Source organism: Neomonachus schauinslandi, chromosome 4 (assembly GCF_002201575.2).
Source record: "Neomonachus schauinslandi chromosome 4, ASM220157v2, whole genome shotgun sequence".
Classification (NCBI taxonomy): domain Eukaryota; kingdom Metazoa; phylum Chordata; class Mammalia; order Carnivora; family Phocidae; genus Neomonachus; species Neomonachus schauinslandi.
Genome location: NC_058406.1, coordinates 40,311,244 through 40,336,067, shown reverse-complemented (window position 1 = coordinate 40,336,067; position 24,824 = coordinate 40,311,244). Strand labels below are relative to the sequence as shown.

Below are 24,824 nucleotides of genomic sequence, written 5' to 3'. Positions count from 1 at the left end.
CCAAAGCTGTACAGAAAGTCTGCAGGGAACAAAAGCTACCGAGAGCAAACCTGAGCAGATTACTTAGCCTGGCTCCCGGCAAGGGTGGAGCAGTTCCGCCTCCCGCAAAGACATTTGAGAACCACTGCAACAGGCCCCTCCCCCAGAAGATCAGCAAGAACAGCCAGCCAAGACCAAGTTTACTGATCAATGAGAACGGCAAAATTCCGGCACTAGGGGAATACAGCACACAGAATTCATGGCTTTTTTCCCCATGATTCTTTAGTCTTTCAAAGTTAATTTTTTTAATTTCCTTTTTTTTTCTTTTTCTATTTTTTTTGAATTTTTCTTTTTCCCTTTTTCAACCAATATCTTATCAATCCCTTTTTCTAAAATCTTTTTTACTTTTCATTTTTAGAGTCATATTCTATCCTTCATAGTAGTTAACCTTATTTTTGGTATAAATATATAAGTTGTTCTCTCTTTAAAATTTTGGGATACAGTTTCTTCTAACAGACCAAAATATACCCTAAATCTCTAGTGTATGGCTTTGTTCTAGTCTCCTGCCTGATCACATTCTCTCCCTTTTTTTTTTAATTTCTCTTTTCTTTTTTCAAACAACTTATCAATTCCTTTTATAAAATCTTTTATAATTTTCATCTTTACAGTTATATTCCATCCCTTCATTGTATTCACCCTTATTTTTGCACATATAGAAGTTTTTCTTTCTTTAAAATTTTGGGAGGCAGTTTCTTCTAACAGACCAAAATACGCCCAAAATCTGTGTGGCACTGATCTACTCACCAGCCTCATCATATTTGATAACATCCTTTTTTTTTTCTTTTTTTTTCTTTCTCTCCCTTAATGACCCAAATAAATAAAATCATGAATGAAAAAGGAGTGATCACAACCAACACCAAAGAAATACAAACAATTATAAGAACATATTATGAGCAACTATATGCCAGCAATTAAATAATCTGGAAGAAATGGATGCATTCCTAGAGATGTATAACTACCAAAACTGAACCAGGAAGAAATAGAAAACCTGAACAGACCCATAACCACTAAGGAAATTGAAGGAGTCATCAAAAATCTCCCAACAAACAAGAGCCCAGGGCCAGATGGCTTCCCAGGTGAATTCTACCAAACATTTAAAGAAGAATTAATACCTATTCTTCTGAAACTGTTCCAAAAAAATAGAAATGGAAGGAAAACTTCCAAACTCATTTTATGAGGCCAGTATTACCTTGATCCCAACATCAGATAAAGACCCCATCAAAAAGGAGAATTACAGACCAATATCCCTGATGAACATGGATGCAAAAATTCTCATCAAAGTGCTAGCCAACAGGATCCAACAGTACATTAAAAGGATTATTCACCACGACCAAGTGGGATTTATTCCTGGGCTGCAAGGCTGGTTCAACATCCGCAAATCGATCAATGTGATGCAATACATTAATAAAAGAAAGAACAAGAACTATATGATCCTCTCAATAGATGCAGAAAAAACATCTGACAAAGTGCAGCATCCTTTCTTGATTAAAACTCTTCAGAGTGTAGGGACAAAGGGTACATACCTCAATATCATAAAAGCCATCTATGAAAAGCCCACAGCGAGTATCATTCTCAATGGGGAAAAACTGAGAGCTTTCCCCCTAAGGTCAGGAACACGGCAGGGATGTCCACTATCACCACTGCTATTCAACATAGTACTAGAAGTCCTAGCCACAGCAATCAGACAGCTAGAACAACTTAACAAAGAGAACTTAAGAAATAAAAGGCATCCGAATCATCAAAGAAGAAGTCAAACTCTCACTCTTTGCAGATGATATGATACTTTATGTGGAAAACCCCAAAGACTCTACTCCAAAACTGCTAGAACTCATACAGGAATTCAGTAAAGTGGCAGGATATAAAATCAATGCACAGAAACCAGTGGCATTTCTATTACATCAACAACAAGACAGAAGAAAGAGAAATTATGGAGTCAATCCCATTTACAACTGCACCCAAAACCACAACATACCTAGGAATCAATCTAACCAAAAAGGCGAAGAATCTGTATTCAGAAAACCATAAAATACTCATGAAAGAAATTGAGGAAGACACAATGAAAAAACGTTCCATGCTCATGGATTGGAAGAACAAATATTGTGAAGATGTCAATGAGACCTAGAGCAATCTACACATTTAATGCAATCCCTATCAAAATACCATCCACTTTTGTCAAAGAAATGGAACAAATAATCCTAAAATTTGTATGGAACCAGAAAAGACCCCGAATAGCCTGAGGAATGTTGAAAAAGAAAACCAAAGCTGGTGGCATCACAATTCCTAACTTAAAGCTCTATTACAAAGCTGTAATCATCAAGACAGTATGGTACTGGCACAAAAACAGACACATAGATCAACGAAACAGAATAGAGAGCCCAGAAATGGACCCTCAACTCTATGGTCAACTAATCTTTGACAAAGCAGGAAAGAATGTCCAATGGAAAAAAGACAGTCTCTTCAACAAATGTTGTTGGGAAAATTGGGACAGCCACATGCAGAAGAATGAAACTGGACCATTTCCTTATACCACATACAAAAATAGACTCCAAATGGATGAAAGACCTCAATGTGAGACAGGAGTCCATCAAAATCCTAAAGGAGAACACAGGCAGCAACCTCTTCGACCTCAGCCGCAGCAACTTCTTCCTAGTAACTTCGCCAAAGGCAAGGGAAGCAAGGGCAAAAATGATCTTGACTTCATCAAGATAAAAAGCTTTTGCACAGCAAAAGAAACAGTCAACAAATCCAAAAGACAACCTACGGAATGGGAGAAGATATTTGCAAATGACATATCAGATAAAGGGCTAGTATCCAAAATCTATAAAGAACTTATCAAACTCAACATCCAAAGAACAAATAATCCAGTCAAGAAATGGGCAGAAGACATGAACAGACATTTCTGCAAAGAAGACATCCAAATGGCCAACAGACACATGAAAAAGTGCTCAACATCGCTCGGCATCTGAGAAATCCAAATCAAAACTTCAATGAGATACCACCTCACAGCAGTCAGAATGGCTAAAATTAACAAGTCAGGAAACGACAGATGTTGGCGGGGATGCGGAGAAAGGGGAACCCTCCTACACTGTTGGTGGGAATGCAAGCTGGTGCAGCCACTCTGGAAAACAGTATGGAGGTTCCTCAAAAAGTTGAAAATAGAGCTACCTTACGACCCAGCAATTGTACTACTGGGTATTTACCCCAAAGATACAAATGTAGTGATCTGAAGGGGCACGTGCACCCCGATGTTTATAGCATCAATGTCCACAATAGCCAAACTATGAAAAGAGCCAAAATGTCCATCAACAGATGAATGCATAAAGAAGATGTGGTATAAACATACAATGGAATATTACGCAGCCATTAAAAAAAAAACAAACAAACAAAATCTTGCCATTTGCAACGCCGAGGGTATTATGCTAAGCAAAATAAGTCCATCAGAGAAAAACATACATCACATGATCTCACTGATATGAGGAATTCTTAATCTCAGGAAACAAACTGAGGGTTGCTGGAGTGGTGGGGGTGGGAGGGATGGGGTGGCTGGGTGATAGACATTGGCGAGGGTATGTGCTATGGTGAGTGCTGTGAATTGTGTAAGACTAATGAATCACAGACCTGTACCTCTGAAACAAATAATATACTGTATGTTTAAAAAAAAAAAAAAAAGATAGTAGGAAGGGAAAAATGAAGGGGGGGAAATCGGAGGGGGAGACGAACCATGACAGACTATGGACTCTGAGAAACAAACTGAGGGCTCTAGAGGGGAGGGGGTTGGGGGGATGGGTTAGCCTGGTGATGGCTATTAAAAAGGGCACATACTGAATGGAGCACTGGGTGTTATATGCAAACAATGAATCATGGAACACTACATCAAAAAATAAATATTTTAAAAAATGTTTACAAGATTAAGTGCTGAGACACTGATACAATATCTTCTGAGCCCCGCTATGCATCAGGTACTGCATTGGAGATATAAGCAAGGAGAAAACACTGTGATCTGAATTAATTTATCCTGGAAAGTACAATCACTAGGTTGGGTAGCACACTGTTGAGTGAGATCTTATCTCTTTTGTGTTCTTTACAGGTTTTATTCATTTATTTGACAGAGAGCCAGCGAGCACAAGCAGGCGGAGCTGCAGGCAGAGGCAGAGGGAGAAGCAGGCCTCCCGCTGAGCAGGGAGCCCGATGCAGGACTCGATCCCAGGACCCTGGGATCATGACCCAAACCAAAGGCAGACGCTTAACCGACTGAGCCACCCAGGCGCCCCCGTGAGATGTTATCTTTACCCATCTGACAACTTCTAATATCTGCTTACTAGAATCATATTCATTCTTCTGGGTTACGCTGAAATGTCACCTACTCTACGTATACGGTTCATGATAGGAGGACCTGCTCTCTTTCCTTAAATGTCTTCAAATATTCAAGTATTCAGGTAGTATATAAATACATGCCATGTACCAGCTATTGTTTCAGGCATTAGGGGCACAACTTTGAATGATAGTAACTATAGCTTTTTTTTTTTTTTATCTTTTTTTTTTTTTTTTAAGATTTTATTTATTTGCGAGAGAGAGAATGAGAGACAGAGGGCATAAGAGGGAGGAGGATCAGAGGAGAAGCAGACTCCCTGCTGAGTAGGGAGCCTGATGTGGGACTCGATCCTGGGACTCCAGGATCATGACCTGAGCCGAAGGCAGTCGCTTAACCAACTGAGCCACCCAGGCGCCCAGTAACTATAGCTATTATTATAGCAATAATCAGGGTCCAAATCTGTCTTTTTCCTACTCACTTCCCAATATACTCCTCCAGGAACTACTATAATCAGTTACATCGTAATTAATGCTCACAAGAGTCACACTTCCCTGATTTTCCTCAAGTTGTTCCCCGCCTCAGGTGAAATGCTTGAGTCTTATCTCCGTGTAAATAATCAAAGCTAACTCTATTGAGCACTTAATTTGTATCAGCATAGTCTGACTCATGTCTAAACAAATAACATGTATTAAGTAATTAAATCCTCATGTGAGATAAGTATTATTTTTATTTTTTTAAAAAGATTTTATTCATTATTTATTTAACAGAGAGAGACACAGAGAGAGAGGGAACAGAAGCAGGGGGAGTGGGAGAGGGAGAAGCAGGCTTCCCATGGAGCAGGGAGCCCAATGCGAGGCTCCATCCCAGGACCCTGGGATCATGACCTGAGATGAAGGCAGACACTTAACGACTGAGCCACCCAGGCACCACGAGATAAGTATTATTATTATCCTTATTTTCCAGAATATAGAAACAGAAAGTTTAGTATTTTGCAATGACAGAGTACCCAGAAAGCAGCAAATACAAATGAAAGCTCTAGGCTTCAAGCAATGCTACCTCTGTCAAATAAGCCTCATTCCATGTCCCTTTTGCTAGACAAAATCCTTCTTAAGAGATAACAGTATAAACCTTTCCACATTTTGGTGATAGTATATAGAGTAGAAAGAACAAAAGCCAAAAACACTAGTCAGAAAACTTGGGTTCGAGTCCCACTTTTACTACTTTTGCGTCGACCTGAGGAGGACGGTATTTAACGCCTCTGAGTTGTATCCACAAATTTCAAAAGGGGTTAGTATCACCAACTACCTCAAAGATTTACTGTGAAAACAAGATGAAATAAAATATGTAACACCACCATGGGTCCAGTGAGGTCAAGGTGTTCTTAGGGCTAAGCTACTTTCATGATAATACTAAGAGGTTATCTGTGTTTGTGGCTGTGTTGATGTTTGTCCTGATGGTGCAAGAGCAATGGTGATAAAACTGCTGGCACCGTAGCACAAATGGAGGCCATGGCTCCAAACAGAACTGGTAGTTGTTATATTCTTCACCACCATGTATTTGTAAGAAAAAAATTCCTGCTTCACTTAAGAATACCCTTGAAAAAGCAAGTAAACACTATTAAATCTCAACCATTACGTATATGCTTTATAATAGTCTATGTGACAAACAGGAACTATGCACAAACACTTCTGCTTACCAAAGTATAATAATTATCTCAAGGAAAAGTACTTATGTAACTGAGTTATGAACGAAGTGGCACTTTTCTCATGAAACAGCATTTTTGTTTTTATTTTTTTTAAAGATTTTATTTATTTATTTGACAGAGACACAGTGAGAGGGGGAACATAAGCAGGGGGAGTGGGGGAGGGAGAAGCAGGCCTCCCGCGGAGCAGGGAGCCCGATGCGGGGCTCGATCCCATGACCCTGGGATCACGACCTGAGCCGAAGGCAGACACTTAATGACTGAGCCACCCAGGTGCCCCTGAAACAGCATTTTTAAAAAGGACAACTGACAAACTGTATTATTCAAACTGGGGTACTTGGCAGACACTTACCTGAAAAGGATGGAAATGAGCCTGTCATTTCAGGGAAAACTGACAGTATGTGTTGCCAATGATAAAATCCAGGCTTTCAAGCAAATAATAGAATTTTTAAAAACCTGTATTTGCCAGCCACCATGACCTTGACAGATTTTCAATACTTAGACTTTTCTGGTGAGTTTAGGGCAATATCAACAAATGTGATTCTTTATGTCACATAATGATATGTGTCAATATTTGTAAGATCCACATATGACAAATGCATGATGTTACAAAATCATACCTAGGGTAAAAGATCCATTCAAAGTGCCAAACAGACCAATGGATTTTAACGTAATAGAGTATTTTCATATGTAAACTTCACTGTTAGAGTTTAAGAAACTATCACTTGTTGTGTTTTGGTGAACCATCAAAGAAGAATATTCACAATTATCCAAAAAAGCTATTAAAATACTCCTCCCTTAGACAAACCATAAGAGACTCTTCATCTCAGGAAACAAACTGAGGGTTGCTGGAGTGGAGGCGGGTGGGTGGGAGGGGGTGGCTGGGTGATGGACATTGGGGAGGGTATGTACTATGGTGAGCGCTGTGAATTGTGTAAGACTGATGAATCACAAACCTGTACCCCTGAAACAAATAATACAATACAAATAAACAAATATATGTTAATTTAAAAAAATAAAAATAAATAGTCCTCCCTTTTCTAACTATGTATCAGTACGAGACTATTTTCTTCATATACTTCACACATCAGAAAAGACTGACTGCAGAAACAGATATGAGAATCCAGCTATCTTTTATTAAGCCAGACATTTAAAAGATTTATAAAAATGTAAAACAATGTATCATTCTTCTGCTTCTCTTTTGTTTGGGAAAATGGTTATTTTCTCATAAAATGTTATTAGTATAATGGATTTGTTATTGATATTTTTAAGTAAATACATAATTTTTTAAATCCCTCAGTTTTAATTTCTAACCTGGTAAATATCAATATATATAACCCACATAAACAAAAACTCTTTGAAGTCCTCAGTAAGTTTGTACAGTGGTCCTGAGACCAAAAGGTTTGAGAACCACTGGTGTATAATATATATAACATTTTATTGATTATGTATTGATTGCTTCTTTCACTAGAATGTAAGCTCCTAGAAAGCAGAAGCTTGTCTTATTCATTGTATCTCCCGCACTTAGCAAAGTGCCTTGCACATTTTATAGGTACTGATTATATATTTGTGTACGGGTACATGATGAATGACTGGACTGATACTGAATAAAAACATTCCACTTAGATAATCAGGTGGTTCAAAGTGCCACTGACTGCAATTTGTAACAAGTATGGACAGGCTGGGTAGTCAGAGGGTCTTTTTTTAAAGAAAGTAGTAAAAAGGTGTATAGAGAGAAAAACCAATTCACATAACTCTAAATCTAAAGTAACCTAAGCCAATATTCTGATATTCAGGTTTAAGAGACATAGTTTAAATAATCTGCTTACCATAATAAGAGCAATGGTGAGATCAGATTAAAGAAAAATCTATGTACGCTTCTATCAAAGCATCTCTATCAATATAATGCTTGTTTGTTTACATTTACCTGAGGTTTGAGATGGAATGTGATGCATATTTTAATTCTCAAAGTATAACATGTTCTTAGCAACTAATAAATATTTACAGTACAAATGATAATTTGTCATCTTCTCAAATGACACATTTTCAATGAGGTCTCCTGACCAGCATAAAACATGGCCCCCCAGACCAGCATGGCCAATCGCCTATATCCTGCTCTAATTTTTTTTCTCCACTGAACTTACTCCTTCTAACATATGTGTATGATTATGTTTATTATTTATAGTCTTTCTCTTGTCACTACAATGTAAACTCTACAAAGGCAAGTATCTTTGTTTTATTTATGGATGTAACCCAAACCCTGAGAATCATCCCAGGCAAACAAGTGTTCAATAAATATTTGTTGAATGAGGAGTAAGGATCCACTGATTTCATTACTCAGTATATGGTTCCATTTTTATATCTGTAATCTAAAAATAGGTTTGATTTCCTAAGAAATCATTACTTCTGCTTAGTATCCTTTAAAGCTGCCACAACGGACTTCCTCAAAATCTAGGAATAGTTTTAGCTGAAATTTCCAAACTGTTGAATAAAACACAAGCAAATATTTACAGAAGTGTTTCTCTCACCCCCACAACTTCTGCTTTGACTATCTGAAGCAATACTGTGTTTCTCCTGGACAGAGTCAGCATTGTATTGGGCAACTGGATATCTCTGATTCAGTCAAAACAATGAAAATCAAATGTAGATTAATGGGCTCTTTTCAATTCATTCTACAATCACATGCTTCTAAGTCAACTTATTCCTGGCAAATGAAAACCCTCACCAAATTTATATGTAAATATATCCTAATAATTTTATTTTTTTAAAAGATTTCATTTATTTGAGAGACAGTGAGAGAGAAAGAGTGCACAAGAGCGGGTAGGGTCAGAGGAAGAAGCAGACTCCCCACTGAGTAGGGAGCCTGAGGTGGGACTCAATCCTGGGACTCCAGGATCATGACCTAAGAAAAAGGCAGTTGCTTAACCAACCAACTGAGCCACCCAGGCACCCTATCCTAATAATTTTAGTTCCAGCAGAAGATGTTTCCTAACCACTTTAACTCCAGGTTTTAGTAAAGGGGTCACTGTCCCTTAATCTTGAATTAAGAAAAATTAGGATTTGAGTTTTCAATCTTTAAGACTTAATAATACTGGGGGCAGGGAGTGGGGGTTAGGAATAGATGGTTTTAGAGAGCTCAACCAGACATCATAAGGAGGCTAATTCGGCAGAACAGAGACTAGAATAAAGGAGAGAAGGAAGTTAAAAATGATATATTCAGAAAACTGCAAAAGTAAGGAGAAAGACTTAGACTCTGCCAGTGACTTAGGGGATAGAGAAAAGGTAGAATCCAATGGACATGGTGACTCATGTGATGTAGGGAGAATGCAGAAAATGCAGATACAGAGAATGTGTATTTGGTTAGACTTTCTCTGTATCTGTATCTCTTCTTCTGTATAAATTTGGTTAATTGGGTAAGTGGAAGTGCTATTCCACAACACAAAGAATAAAGAAAGAAAAACAGGTTGGGAATGGTAAGCTGCAAAATTTTATTTTGGGTTTGATTCAATTAATCTTGAAATTTGGTAAACCTGACCTCCTAAAGAATCTTACTATCAAAAGTTCTATTGAATTTATTAATTATCAGTCGGTACTCAAATATAAGTTGCTAGAAAATAATCCCTTCTCCAGGGGAAGCCAAAAAGTAGAATACTAAATCTTTAATACATTCTGCAGAAGGGAAGGAAGAAAGATAGAAGGGATATAGGGTGATTTTGAGAAGCTGAAGCCAAGTATCAGTTTATGAGGAGAAATACAGAACTTCAAAAATATTTTCACGGATTGCCAAGGATAAGTGTTATTCAGATAGGAAGAATGGTGCTACATAATCACTCAACCTTTGGATTAGGCAATGAAAGGAAAGAGGAAAAAAGTTAATACATGTTAGAAAATTCAGGAAGAAATCTAAAGCAAGGCAATAAAATATATCTATAAGAAAAGAGCATTTGCTACTTAATTCTTTTGTCCATTTCCAAGGCAAACAAGGCCAAAACAGATGTAGCCTAACAAAGTGACAGAATCATATTAATAATACACTACACAATGACCGATTTATGTTACTTTAAGTAAGATGCTTCAAAAGTTTTTCGAAAATAGATGTTATTCTTGCACACTGTGGATAGGGAAGCCCTTTAAGACTTAAAAAAAAATGTGCAAGTATATCCTTAGGTATAAGGTACAGTCAGGCACTTCTACATTATAATCTTACAATATTCCTAATGAATAACTTTTCTGAAGACTTCACTCACTGCCCCTATATGATATTTCCAGACTGAAGTATAATCTCAGACATAAACCTAATTTGGGTCACCTATAGCCCAAACCCTAGGCTAGAAAGAAAAGAGAATCCCAGAAACAGCAGCATGATCATCAGCAAAATGAGGTAAAATTTAAAAAAATAATAGCAACAGCTACAATTTTTGAGCCCTGCTATTTGCCAGATATCATGTTCAGTATTTATATGTATTTTCTCTAATCTTACAACACTTTAATGCCTGCATCTAATTAAGAATTATGGTTGATTTACCTCCTTTACACAAAGTCTTTAAATGGTTATTTATTTGGTTTTCAGGAGGGGTCATCATGTAAAAATCAAAAATATAAAACTGCAGGGGGAAATTTTTTTTAAAAGTCATTAATCAACAAGATAATTGAATTTGTTTACTAATAATAAGGCTGAGATGATTACTTTAAAGCAGAAGACACTTAAGCCTACAACCAAGGGTTAGTCTAATGATGATCTATTATTCTTCTAAATGATTAATGATGAGGATGTACCATGCTGCGTTGATTAACGTTAATGCAGTAGGGACAATGTTGCCCTAATATACTTGATCAATATAACTTCCCTGAATTAAAAACTTTCCTTCACCACTGGGCTGAGTTATAGTAATTCTGCATTTTAATAAATGAGCAAGCTCTAATGGACGGAGTTGAAAAGGTCAGCTATCAGTCCAAGCACAGAGAACTTCCACTAAGACAAAATTCCTGAAGATTCTTCTAATTTAAATATTTCTTAATGTTTAAAAATACTGTATTTTGTCTTATGCAACTTGTGTTGCTTTAAGAGTATATCCAAATAAATTTGCAAACAAATTTCATATTTGAAATCATTTTGGAGAATATACTACCTAAATGACGTCTTCAGTAAAATCCTTTGAAAGTATTTTATGAAGAACCAAAATATCTAATTTCCATCTTTAAAAAATTCAGATTTTTCACACACCACGTTTGCTTAGGGCAAGACACCCCCCCCCTTCTATGTAGGTTAGGGCATAACAATCTAAGATCGAGACCAGATCACTTGACTCTCTCTCATTTCACTCATATATAAATTGGAGATATTCCATCTAATGTGTAAGGTTGTTAGGACAGGAAACTGGAATAACGTGAAACCACTGGATCCAGACCAATGGCTCTCAAACTTCAGAGGGCATCAAAATCACTACAGAGGGCCCATTTCCAGAGTTTCTGATTCAGCATGACTGGGGGCCAGGCTAGAGATCTGTTTCTAACAAGTTCACAGGTGATGCTGAGACTGCTGGTCTGGTAGCACACTTCAAGAACTACTGGTCTAGAGAGACCTGAGCACTAATCCACCAATCCTGGACACTTAGCTTCTCTAAACCTCAGTTTCTCTAACTCTAAAGCTACCCTTATTGTTTAGGAGTTTAGGAACTATGGAAGGAATGTACGGTGCCTGTTAAACACTGTGCCTGGTTCATAACAGATATTTGCTAGTAGTAATGGTGGTGGTTGTTATCACCATCACTACTATACTAAATCTGAATTTTTTTTTTTAAAGATTTTATTTATTTGACAGAGAGAGAGATAGCAAGAGTAGGAACACAAGCAGGGGGAGTGGGAGAGGGAGAAGCAGGCTTCCTGTGGAGCATGGAGCCTGATGTGGGGCTCGATCCCAGGACCCTGGGATCATGCCCTGAGCCGAAGGCAGACGCTTAACAACTGAGCCACCCAGGTGCCCCTAAATTTTTTTTTTTTTAAGATTTTATTTATTTGACAGAGAGAGACACAGCGAGAGAGGGAACACAAGCAGTGGGAGTGGGAGAGGGTCTCAAGCAGGCTTCCCACAGAGCAGGGAGCCCGATGTGGGGCTCGATCCCAGGATGCTGGGATCATGACCTGAGCCGAAGGCAGATGCTTAACGACTGAGCCATCCAGGCACCCCTATACTATTTCTACTAAGTAATGGAACGTGTAGAACATTAATATCACAAAAATTTTTAATTGCATTAAACTGCATTGTAATTTAAAGTTCCTTATGCTTTATATTAATTCCTTTTCTGATAAAATTATAAAAGTTAATTATAAACTAGTTAACAAATCTCTACAATAACTTTTTGTAGCAGTTAGGAGAATGGCCCTAGAGCACAACTGTTTGTGTTCAAATACCAGGTCTGCCTTGCAAAACCTGTGTGTCTGTGGCCCCCAGGTTCCTTATCTATAAAATAAAAATAGTAATAGTACCTACATCATAAGGTCACAAGAACAGAGTTAACATAAGTAAAACTCTGTAGAGTGTTGGCATAAAATAAATATCCAATAAATGTAGCTATCATTATTATTATCCCAATACACTATCAGTAACACTGTAAATCCTTATACATATTAAAGCATTAAACAGACTTAATTCAAATGACTGGGTATTTTTCTAATTATTAGTGTGAACTATAAAATACCAGGTCTTCTATTATTAGGTTGAGCCATATGAACTGCTGACATGCAACTCTAAATACAGTACTTGCATAGGCTGAAACTAATAGCTTTCATCCCAATCTCTCTGATCATTCCTTTGAGCCTATTGATGGTTCCACTCTAATGTGCTCCCAGATTTGGTCCTCAGCTCTCTTCTCATTCAGATCTCCCAGAAAGTTCACACCCACTATTCTATGGTTTTAACCAGAGACTGAACATACAGAGAGGTTTTATCTAGCCCACAGATACGTTTCATCGGCCTACACAGTTTGTTGCTGTTATTGTTTAATTTGGAGATTTAACACACACATACTCAAATCCCACCCACAAAAATATCTGATTTTCTGGCTTCTCTTGAAAAACTGGACAATCTGGCGACACTGGACAGCATTACCAAAAGCCTACAACTGTCTGGAACTAAGTAGCAACTAACCCTTCAAACAGGGCATGAGCTTTCTAAATTGCTTAAGTCTTCATCTAGCTTTACTCCTCACTCATTTACTTATCTGCCTAGCTCTTAGGCATTCAATTTTTCAACTGCTAGTTTGATAGCCACAAATCTCCATCTTCAGCCCAAACTCAGATCCAACTGCCATCACCATCTATACCTATGATGTGTCCCACAGACGTAAGAGGTCCCGCACCACCCGTTTCCGTGGTTTCTCTACTTCAGATGTTGACAACATCCAAACAGTAAGCCATGCCAAGAACACTAACTTTATATGACTATCATTCTCTAACCTCCCATTTCCCAGCAGTCACCAGTTTCTACAGATTTACCTCCTAAAATCTCAAGTCTAGAACCATGAGAGACGATGGACTCTGAAAAACAAACTGAGGGTTCTAGAGGGGAGGGGGGTGGGAGGATGGGTTAGCCTGGTGATGGGTATTAGAGAGGGCACGTTCTGCATGGAGCACTAAGTGTTATGCACAAACAGTGAATCAGGGAACACTACATCAAAAACTAATGATGTAATGTATGGTGATTAACATAACAATAAAAAATTCTCCCAAAAAACCCCCTCAAGTCTATTTCCTCTTCTCCTTCTCCATTACTACTGCTTTAACCCATTCAGGGCCTTAACAACAATCAACTATTTATCTAAAGCCCATGTCTTACTCTGTCTCTTCTCTGCTTAAAACTCTGCTTCGCTGGCTCTTCACTGACCTCAGGATAAAAATATAACCTCCCTATACATTAGATGTAGGCCTCTGCCTCATCTCCTCCTCATCGTTCTAACAGTACCAAACATTCGTAGTTCTCTGAACACACTGGCAGCAACATATTTCCATACCTTTGCACATGCTACAATATCTCTCAGCCTAACAAACTTCTCCAACCTTCAGAACTCTGCGACAGAGAGGAGATAAGGAGCAAGAGGAGGGAGGCAGAGCCTGGTGATTGGAACCTTTAATTTTTACATTATATACCGCTGCACATCTTGAAATTTTTAGAGTTACTGCGATTTTTAATTTTGATTATTATAAAAATAGTTACTTGGTAACAAAAAACCCTACTCTTCTGTGAAACACTGAGTGGCTGTCTTTTTTGCCTCTTCATTATTTCAGTGTCTTCTACGTATTTCTACTATGACAGTACATTTCACATTACATTCCAGTTACTTCTTTACAAGCTCCTTGACATCATGGCCCAAGTCTTATTTACCAGTATACTCTCAGTTCTGAGAATGGGGAGTTACACGTACTATATACACAATTATGTTTGAACTAAACAGCCAGTCTGTTGAGCTTTCCATTCAATGTCTAGTAGAGAATCTATATGCAAACAACTTTAGCTGACTGATAAGAAAGGGGATCATTTTTTGTCCTTGTTCAAAAGAAAAAGAGGCAGTTTATAAAGATAAATTGGCAACTATTTTTAATCTCTGATAGAGTGAAGTTGTAGTTTTCAAACCTTTTTAAATCTCTAACATGCTAGGACTGTAATTTCAATTATCTAAAGAAAAAAAACTACAGAGAATATTTCTTTCTTTTTCAAATCTGAAGTTAATTAAAATTGACTTTGTTTTGGGGCACCTGGGTGGCTCAGTTGGTTGAGCATCTGCCTTCAGCTCGGGTCATGATCCCAGAGTCCTGGGATCGAACCCCACATCGGGCTCCTTGCTCATGGGGGCGTCTGCTTCTCCCTCTGTCTTTGCCCGCCATTCCTCCTGCTTGTGCTTGCTCGCTCGCTCTCTCTCTCTCTTGCTCGCTAGCTCTCCCTCTGTGTCAAATAAATAAGTAAAATCTTTTTAAAAAATTGACTTTGTTTTGATAATTTTATGGCATGTCTTTAAAATTGGAGATATTCTGAAATATCAAGTTACCAGAATTAACCATTGCAATGACAAGTAATCTATTGTTTCAGGGAAGTTTTTTTTTTTTTCCTGGTACCAATCCTCTTTATTGTAAACAAATGATGTTTCAGGATACAGGACATGGAGGGTAGCTAGAGACTTAAACCATAGTGGAAATGAAGGTGATAGGTAACAACTACCTACATATATTTTCATACACTTGACCTTCTTTCTTGTTGCTATGGATGAACCATCTGTGCTCTTAGCGAAAGGCAAAGCCTCCTCACCTGTGTATTAGGTGCCATCCTCTCTTGCTGTCTCAAGAACACTCCACCCAGCAATTCTCCCCCTTCTCTGTTGCATCAATTTCCCCCTTTTTACTGAATCACTGCCAATACCACAGGAACATACTATTATTTCCCTTATCACACAAAAAAATTTGTTCTCATTCCCCTCTCCAGCTACTACTGTTATTTTTTACCTTCCCTTCACAGCAAAGCTTGAAAGCACTGTATATTTCTATCTTAAAATTGTTCTTCTCGGGGCACCTGGGTGGCTCTGCCGGTTGGGCATCGACTCTTGATTTTGGCTCAGGTCATGATCTAACGGTCGTGGGATCAAGCCCCTCTCCTCCCACCCCCAAGTCGGGCTCTGTGCTCAGCACGGAGTCTGCTTCAGATTCTCTCCCTCCCTCCCTCCCTCTCTCCCTCCAGCTTGTACGCACTCTCTCTCTCAAATAAATAAATAAAATCTTTTAAAAAAAATTGTCTTTCTCAAGGTTATCAGTGGACTCCTACCTGTTAAATCCTCTGATTCCTTCTCATCCCTCAACTTAACTGATTTACCAGGGGCATCTGACACAGCTGCTGATGCCTCTCCCCTTCTAGAAATACTCTCTCTTGGCTTCCAGGCTACTGCATTCACCTAGTTTTCCTCCTCCTTTTTCATTGCTTCTTTTCAATCTTTTCTGTTAGTTCTACCTCAGCTCCATTCCCTTTAAATAGCTGCTGGAGTGCTTCAGGGCTCATTACCTGGACCCCTCTTGTCTCTCTGCACTTACTCCTAAATTCTTGTGGCTCTACATACTATCTATATGCCAATGACTCCCAAATTTATTTTAGCATGAATTTTTCTCCTAAATTCCACACTTCAAACTGCCTACTTGACATCTCTGTCTGGATGTTTGATAGGCATCTAGAATTGTTTATAAGCATGTGCAAGGCTAAGCTCCTGATGCCCACATCCCCTTCCCCAAACTAGTTCCTCCAGCAGTCTTCCCCATCCCAGTTAATGGCAACTCCATTCTTGTGGCAAGCCAAAAATCTTGGTGTCAACCTAGACTCCTTTCTTTCATATGGTATAGTTTAACCTTTAAAATACAGTATCATAAGACACACTACTACACTTAACAATATAAAAAGGAAAAAACTACCAATACATGTAACAACATGGATGAATATTAAAAATATTATCCTGAGCTAAAATAAAGCCAGACAAAAGAGGATACATAATGTATGATTCCATTTACGTGAAACTCTCCAGAAGAAAAATCTATAGTGATAGAAAGTCAATCCGTGGTTGCTTGGGGCCAGCGGCTGGGAGTAGAGACTGAAAGAAGAAAGGAATCTTTTGGGTGATAGAAGTGTTCAATACCTTGATTGTGGTAGCAGTTATGACTAAATAAACTTGTCAATACTCATTGAACTTTACAATGTGTACATTTTATTGTATATTAATTATACCTCAATAAAGTTGATTAAACATACATATGTAATTTAACCATTTCTCACTGCCTCCCTATCTCCACTGCTACCCTGTGGGAGCCACCATCACCTCTCTTCTGAATTACAATAGCCTAACTAGTTTCCCTGCTTCTGTCCCTGCCTCCTGCATTTTATTCTCAACAGAGTGGCCAGAGTGATACTGTTAAAAAATCACATCATGTCACTCCTCTGCTCAAAACCCTCTAATGGCTTCTCTTCTCCATAATAAAATTCAACATTCTTTCTATGGCAGTCAAGGTCACATGATCAACTTCTCTGTTACCTCGTATACCTCATTTCCCACTACCCTTCCCCATGATTATTTGCATTCCAACTAGAAGTGGCCTCCCTGCTGTTCTTCAAATATGGCAGGCACACTCTTTTGCACTTACTGTTCCCTCTGCCTAGTAATGATGTACCACCATCCCCAACAAAGCCTTAAAACTTGTTCCCTCACTTCCTTCAGGTCTTTCACCAAAGGGCATCATCCCAATGAGTCTTTCCCTGGCCACTCTCAAATTTCAACACCTCCCTCCACCTATACACAACCTCACTTCTATTTCATTTTCTCCTTTCCTACTTTACTTTTTTCTCCCCAGGATTTAGCACTCTCTTATTTATATTTTACTAGCATATACATACACACACACACACACACACTAAGTATAAGTAACTTTTTATTTTATTGGCTTTCTCCTCTACCAGAATGGATGACCCAAGAGGGCAAAGAATTTTATCTGTTTTGTTCACTACTGTATCCCCAGAACTTAAAATAATGTCTAAAATGGATGTTGAATAAATGAATGTATCTCAACAAATTCTAGCTTTCCCTTTAATAGTTGATAGTAAGTAGAATTAGCTTTAGAGATACGTCAATTGATACTTTATTTGCTTTAAAAAAAATTCTGATAAATTAAATAAAAACTTCAACACATTTAAGCATATGCTAATATATATCAGCCAAACTTGTTCTCAATTCTAATCAAGAACTAAGATCTATCAGACATTGAGAGCTTTTTATCAAATTTTCAGAGATTTTCTTATGAGTAAGGGCCTATGTGAAATAACTCTCATTATTGCCAAGAATATCTAGAATATAGAGTGTCCTGGTGAGTTCTTTACAAAAACCAGATAATGTCATGTTGCCTGAAGCTCCCCTTACTATAATAGTAGAAAATAATCAATCTGACAGTCTCAGAACTAAGAAATCATTTTAGGGCGCCTGGGTGGCTCAGTTGGTTAAGCGACTGCCTTCGGCTCAGGTCATGATCCTGGAGTCCCTGGATTGAGTCCCGCATCGGGCTCCCTGCTCGGCAGGGAGTCTGCTTCTCCCTCTGACCCTTCCCCCTCTCATGTGCTCTCTCTCTCATTCTCTCTCTCTCAAATAAATAAATAAATAAATAAGAAAGAAATCATTTTAAAAATACATTTAAGTCTTAGTAACACTTGTCATTTAAATCATTAAAGGAATTAAAGGAATTGCTTGTTTTACAAGGAAGCCACATAAATATGAGACTATTTAACATAAATAATCTAAAAGTAAATCAGAAGGTACAGGTGCCCTTGCTCTAGAGGTCTGAGTCTCCTCTCTTTTAAACAGGCAAATAATACAGCTTCTGGAAGTCCAAAGGAGTTATCTCCTTAATAACTGCAGAGGAGAGAATTCCATACTGCAGCCTTCACCTGCATCCAGCAGCTATTACTTGAAACACATTAAAGTATTCATCTTTAATCAAGTAAAGAGTTTCAGTGCAGGGGTGTTATCTGCTTTAGTTTATAAGCAGCATTATATATTCAACCTAAAAATAAAGGCCCTGTGCTTTCATAATATTTAAAATGTTTTATAAAGTTAAATGCGGTGGAAAATTTCAGGAAAGCATCATTAATGAAGCAGCTCTGAATAAAGAGTATGACCAAACACCATAAATATTTTAAGGATGCTTTTTCCTAAAAGCATTAGAGATATCACAATTGAGTTATACTGGTTTGTCTCTATCATATTTAAGCTGCATCTTTCATTTCTATGTGTCAATTTCTTAAACAAGACAATGAAGAAAAATAACTTCAGTATACTATCCTAGCAATGGAAGGACAATAGCTGTCGCAACATCTCATATAACATACCTGGTCACTGTTAGACTTCATAATCAAAACATTTTTAAGCTATCAATTTATTTAATATTTATTTACCCTGGTATACCTAGCATCTATCACAGTGCATTGTCACTTGTAGTTCAGAGAAACTACTAACATCTCCAAAGCTTCTCATTTCTAAGTTTCTTGGACTGCTTTAAATGTAAAATAGAGGTTACTCTGGATAGGCAAAATAACAAAAACATTATAAACACTCCTAGTAGATGAGAGGTACATTAGGATGGTATCATTAAAATCACTTTTATTTGCTGGTTTAGAGTTTTCAAAGCAAGATGAAATGAGAATGATCATACAGTATCTTACCCTTTCTACCGGTGAACCATAGCATGCAATGTCGAAACATAGCAGTGGCAGATGGCATTGGTGTTATTAACTATAAAAAGGATAATAGCAGAGAAATGACGGCTGGCAGACAAGACACAGAAATGCAGATGAAATGAATGCAAACTTGCAGTTCTTGAAGCAAAGCAAAACCTTTAAGCCAAAGGTTGCCACTAGCTTCAATTTAATTTACATTTTGAGTTTTACACCAACAAACACTGCAACCTTCACAGTCTTTAGACTCTTCATGCAGAGGCGGAACCATACTCCTCGATAAAGAAGATCAGCAACCTTCTGTAAACACAAGCCAGCAGCAGCAGCAGCCCATCACTCTCTCCCTTCACTGATTTCTATCCCTTATATTTTTAATCTCCAATTGCAGCCAGATCCACAGTCACCTCAAACAGATCTGTATCCACTGCAGATACAAATCCCTGTCTAACCTGCAGTACCACTTCATCCAGAACGTTCCTGTGCACTCATTCATGCAGAATCAGTTGCAAAACCATTCAAGGCATCCAGCAAACACCCAAAAGAGGAGGAAAGAAGCAGTTGGGACTGTGAAGAGAAAGAATCTCTTCTTTTAGCTCACCCTGGAAATGGAAGGTTTTCTGATCAACAGTTATTGTGAAGGTGCTGTCGTCCTCATCGTCTATACCAATCACAGCTCCCTGTGAAACAAAGAGCAAAATCCCAATAAGGCAAACAATGACATCAGCATTATTCACTACTGCTACAGCCCTGGAATGCTCAATGCACCGGGGACACTGGCAGTAGGCTCGACACAGAAAAGGGGATGGCAGGGCACTGTAGTACTCTGCATGGCTACCTTTTATTCTTGCATAAGGGGCATGGTTGCCATGAGAGGGGGAGGGGACAAACACAGAAGCTGAGTCTAGAAGCTATGTTCAAGAGTCAGCCACTGGGTTTTTCTGAGCTTTGGACTACTCTCTAAAATGGGGAGCCAGAAACCTCCACCACACCCGGTTGTTGTGAGGCCAAAGAATGCAGGTCCTCTTCATCAGGCTGCTTCTGTGTTACACTTGTTAGTGCAGAAATGTCAGGTGACACTTGCTTCAAAACATGGTCCCAATCACTTCTTCCAAGTGTGCTCCCATAACCACTCACACATGGCTCTGCAACTGCACTTTCCACTTTTTGCTGTGATTATCTGTTTATATGTCTGCCTCCTCCCCCTGAACTGCCATGAGATCTTGGAAGTCAAAGACAATATTATTTATTGATACATGACCTTCAAGTACACACCCAATATGTGTTTTTTAAGTAAAAGCACGAACAACCCCCCAAAAGATGGAGGAGGGGATTGCATTTATAAGTTGTTTGTTTCAAGAAGGTGGATAGGGTGGGTTTTAAACTTTTAATTTTTTATATTCAACTACAAGCAGCCCATTAAGACAACAGGAATTAAGAGACAGGAATTTATGCAAAATAAGGAGTGTATTGATTAGTGTCCTTAAGAAATAAGCACCTAAAGTATTTCAGAGAAAAAAGCTAGAGAACATGAGACAGGTAAAATGCCCCAGGATGGTGACAAAAGCAACAGCATGCCAGGACCTTGAAAATGGGGGCTGAAAAGAATCAAGGGGTCAAAATACCTAATCCCATGAATAAGGCTACTCCTATCCTAAGAGAAGTGGGTCACAGAGCCAAACATTTATTAATCTCTTCTTCTGAGAAGAAGGCTGTCTGGATAAACCCCAACTCTATCCAAATCCCATCAACTTGAATTATTTTAGTTATTCCTCAGTTTCAGTTTGGGTTGGGATTTTTATCCTTATTTTCACTTAAGTGTCTCCTGAGAGTAAAATGATTTACCCAAGGTCACACGATTAATGTCAGAACCAGAACCACTGGCACGGTACCTACTCATTCCATGACAGCAAACATAAACACATCTCAGTGGGTAAGCATGTATGGGAGCAGATCATTCTGGTTAACTTAATTTTGTGGTTACTCAGTTAACTTCTAACTTATGATGTATCAAATATTTCCTAAGTTACAACTGAATACAAAAATATGTGCTTGATACAGCTCTAGAATATGTAACAATAGTCCCTGCCCTCAAGGCACTAATATTGCAGAGGAGGAGATAAAACATGCAAAGAGGTGAGCGTAATACAAGGTAGAAAGTGATCTCTACATGGACGAACTTTGAAAACATTATGCTAAGTGAAAGAAGCTAGTCACAAAGGACCATATAATTCCATTTATATAAAATGTCCAATAGGCAAATTCATAGAGACTAACAGTACATTAATGGTTGCCTAGGGTTGGGGGGAGGGGAAGAGGTGGGGTAACAAAGGGAGCGACTGCTAATGGGTATGGGTTTATGAAAACATTCTAAAATTGATTGTGGGAATGGTTGCACAACTCTGTGAATATACTAAAAGCACTGAATTGTATACTTTAAATGGGTGAATTACATTGTATGTGAATTATATCTCAATAAAGCTGTTATAAATCACCCCACTACCAAATGTTTGCTCTTTCTTTTGGGTCTCTTAGTGTGAATTTACCAGTTACTTAGTCAACTCAGATGGAAACCTCTAGGTTCTACACCTGTTCTCCTTCATTCCATCACCACAAGTTGTGTTCATTCCACCTCTGAACTATCAAATATTACTATTCCATCCCATGAACTGCCAATGCCCTAATTCAGCCTCTCATCACTACATGCTTAATAGGCAATCTGTCTCCTTTCAGTCTGGCTACCTTTTACTCCAGTCTTTGCTATTGCCAGAGTAATATTTCTGAAGCACAGACTCTTACAGGAGACAAAGATATTTAAAACCTTCCTTGGACTAATAGATAAAGTCAACATTTCTTCATAATGCCATTCAAGACTATTCAAAATCTGGCCCAACCAACCTTTTCACAGTCATCAAATGGTCCCTTCCTCCTTAACACACAGAGGCCCTGTATGTACTCATCCCCAACATTTCTTCCACACCCCAAGGGGAAAAACCAAACACACCAAGTAATTGCACTTTTTTAATGTCCTTCCTCAAGCTCAATTCCCAACCATTTGTTAAACAAAAGCAAAACCCCATATCTCCCCCTAGCTACCACCTCCTTTCTCACTGCTTTCACAGAGGAGCTTTTTGGAAATTGTCCACGCCTTAACTTTTCATCCACTCCTGCAATCTAGCTTCTTTCCCACCACTATACCAAACTACACTCTCACAGATCTCCAATGACTGCTTTAGTAGTCTCCAGTTTGTTTTTTTCTTTAAGATTTTATTTATTTATTTGACAGAGAGATAGCGAAAGCAGGAACACAAGCAGGAGGAGTGGGAGAGGGAGAAGCAGGCTTCCTATGGAGCAGGGAGCCCAATGTGGGGTTCGATCCCAGGACCCTGGGATCAGGACCTGAGCCAAAGGCAGACGCTTAACGACTGAGCCATCCAGACAAAACTAGTAGTCTCCAGTTTTGTCATATACCACCAGTCTAAAGCACTGTTGCTGCTGCTGACCATTTGTTTCTTGAAACTCTCCTTCAATGGCCCTTAATTACCTAAGCTGTGCTTCAGAAATATTTCTACCTAAGTACCTGTGACAACCTATACGGGAGAAAGCATTCTTTTCTTGCCCATTACACTTTACCCCTCCTCTGTCCAAATGCTTCTTTGAAAACTCTGGAAGCTAGCTAACAACCTCCTAGTCCCATCAGGTCTTGCTATTACCCTGAAAGTTCACCCACATCTATAACCACTCTTGCTTCCTTTTCACTTGTCATATGGAAAAGATCTCCATACCCTATCACCTTTCCTTAGGTCTCTCACTCTACTAATTGTCAACTTCTTTGACTACTGGCTCTTTCCCAACAGCATTTACAGATGTTCAAATTCTTTACCCTGTTTAACCAACAACAATCATTTTCAATTACACATCTTCATCTGGCAATTAGCCCACCTCTCTCATTCCCTTCCAGTCAAGATTATTTAGATTTGCCCAAGCCTCCTGCCTAAAATTTTTTTAACCTCCCGTTCCTTGTACGGTATGTGACCATATCAATGGTTCTTCTTCACCTTCAAATAAGGTGACCATATGACCTGATTTACCTGGAACAGTTCAATTATTCCTGTTGTCCTGGCATAATAATTAACAGAATGTCCTGGTTAGGGGTTACAGTCACTCTACCACAGCCTAGCCTACAATGTCCTCAGTGATTTGCTCCATGCCTCTCATCTCTTATCAAATTCTACAGTTGGACAGCTTGAGGTTTACCAATTGCCCCAGGTTCTCTCCCACCAAACATCCATCCTCTCCCTTTATCTGAGTTTATACTACTTATTTTCTTACATTTGGTAAAGTAAAACTCCTTTTACTAATCCACATATAGAATAATATTCTATTGTTAAGCAAAGTTCTTTACTATGCTAGTCCATCAGAATGCCAAAGTTTTTATTTCAATCCCGCTTTTAAGACCCACTATACCAACATAATAAACATATATATTTTTCAGTGACTTTTCATGATTTTTCTTCTGAAGACATGAGAGGATCAACCTTTCAGGTTATCAGTACTTGGGCTAACCAAGGTTACGTGCTGCTTCAGGGTCACACTATCCAAGTTCCAGATAGACGGTAACTGGAGCTGGAGTCTAGTGCAACCAGATGAATTTCCTGACTTTCCTTCTTCTCCTGTCCTCTGTACACACACATATTTCAGACATGAGTCATAGTTCTGGTACCAAAGAAAGTTTTGTTCTCATGGCTTAGGGGAAAAAAAAAACCCCACAAAACAGAGTTCTGGCTATTTTAGGGCCAACCTCCCTTTGCAAGAAGAGAAACTGGGTTGGTAAACTGGCTCCAAAGATAATAAAAAAGAAATGATGACTCCTCTGGGACACAGATTTGCTCACACAACTCCTAAAAGGAATGTAGACAGTGCTAAGAATACACAGCTTAGCTACTCCCACAGTAACTTCACAACCACATACTTTCTCTCCCTGCTGAAATGTTAGAAATCTCTTACATTCATATAACACATTTAAATCTGACATTGGAGATTTAGGGAGAACGGGTATTTCTCTTAGAAAACTGAGGCTCAGGGGCGCCTGGGTGGCTCAGTCGGTTAAGCAGCTGCCTTCAGCTCAGGTCATGCCGAGTCCCGTATCGGGCTCTTTGCTCAGTGGGGAGCCTGCTTCTCCCTCTGCCTGTCTGCTATGCCTACTTGTGCTCTTTCTCTCTGTGTCAAATAAAAATAATTAAAATCTTAAAAAAAAAAAAAAAAAAGAAAGAAAGAAAACAAAACAAAACTAAGGCTCAGAGAGGTTTAAAAAAAAAAAAAAATGTTGGGCACCTGGGTGGCTCAGTCGTTAAGCGTCTGCCTTCGGCTCAGGTCATGATCCCAGGGTCCTGGGATCGAGTCCCACATCAGGCTCCCTGCTTGGCGGGAAGCCTGCTTCTCCCTCTCCCACTCCCACTCCCCCTGCTTGTGTTCCTGCTCTCGCTCTCTGTCAAATAAATAAATAAAATCTTTAAAAAAAAAAAAAAAAA

The 24,824-nt window shown here is 38.7% G+C and overlaps 1 protein-coding gene across 4 annotated transcripts in view; it reads right to left on the bottom strand.

Annotated features, from left to right (window-relative positions):
- The window catches only part of OSBPL9 (oxysterol binding protein like 9), a 170,518-nt gene that overhangs the window by 96,137 nt on the left and 49,557 nt on the right, over positions 1-24,824 (bottom strand). For all 4 annotated transcript variants that reach the window (XM_021684302.1, XM_044914509.1, XM_044914510.1 and 1 more), the window contains one exon: positions 19,895-19,973. In XM_021684302.1, the coding sequence (XP_021539977.1) occupies positions 19,895-19,973 (79 nt within the window). The remainder of the gene's footprint in view (positions 1-19,894; positions 19,974-24,824) is intronic.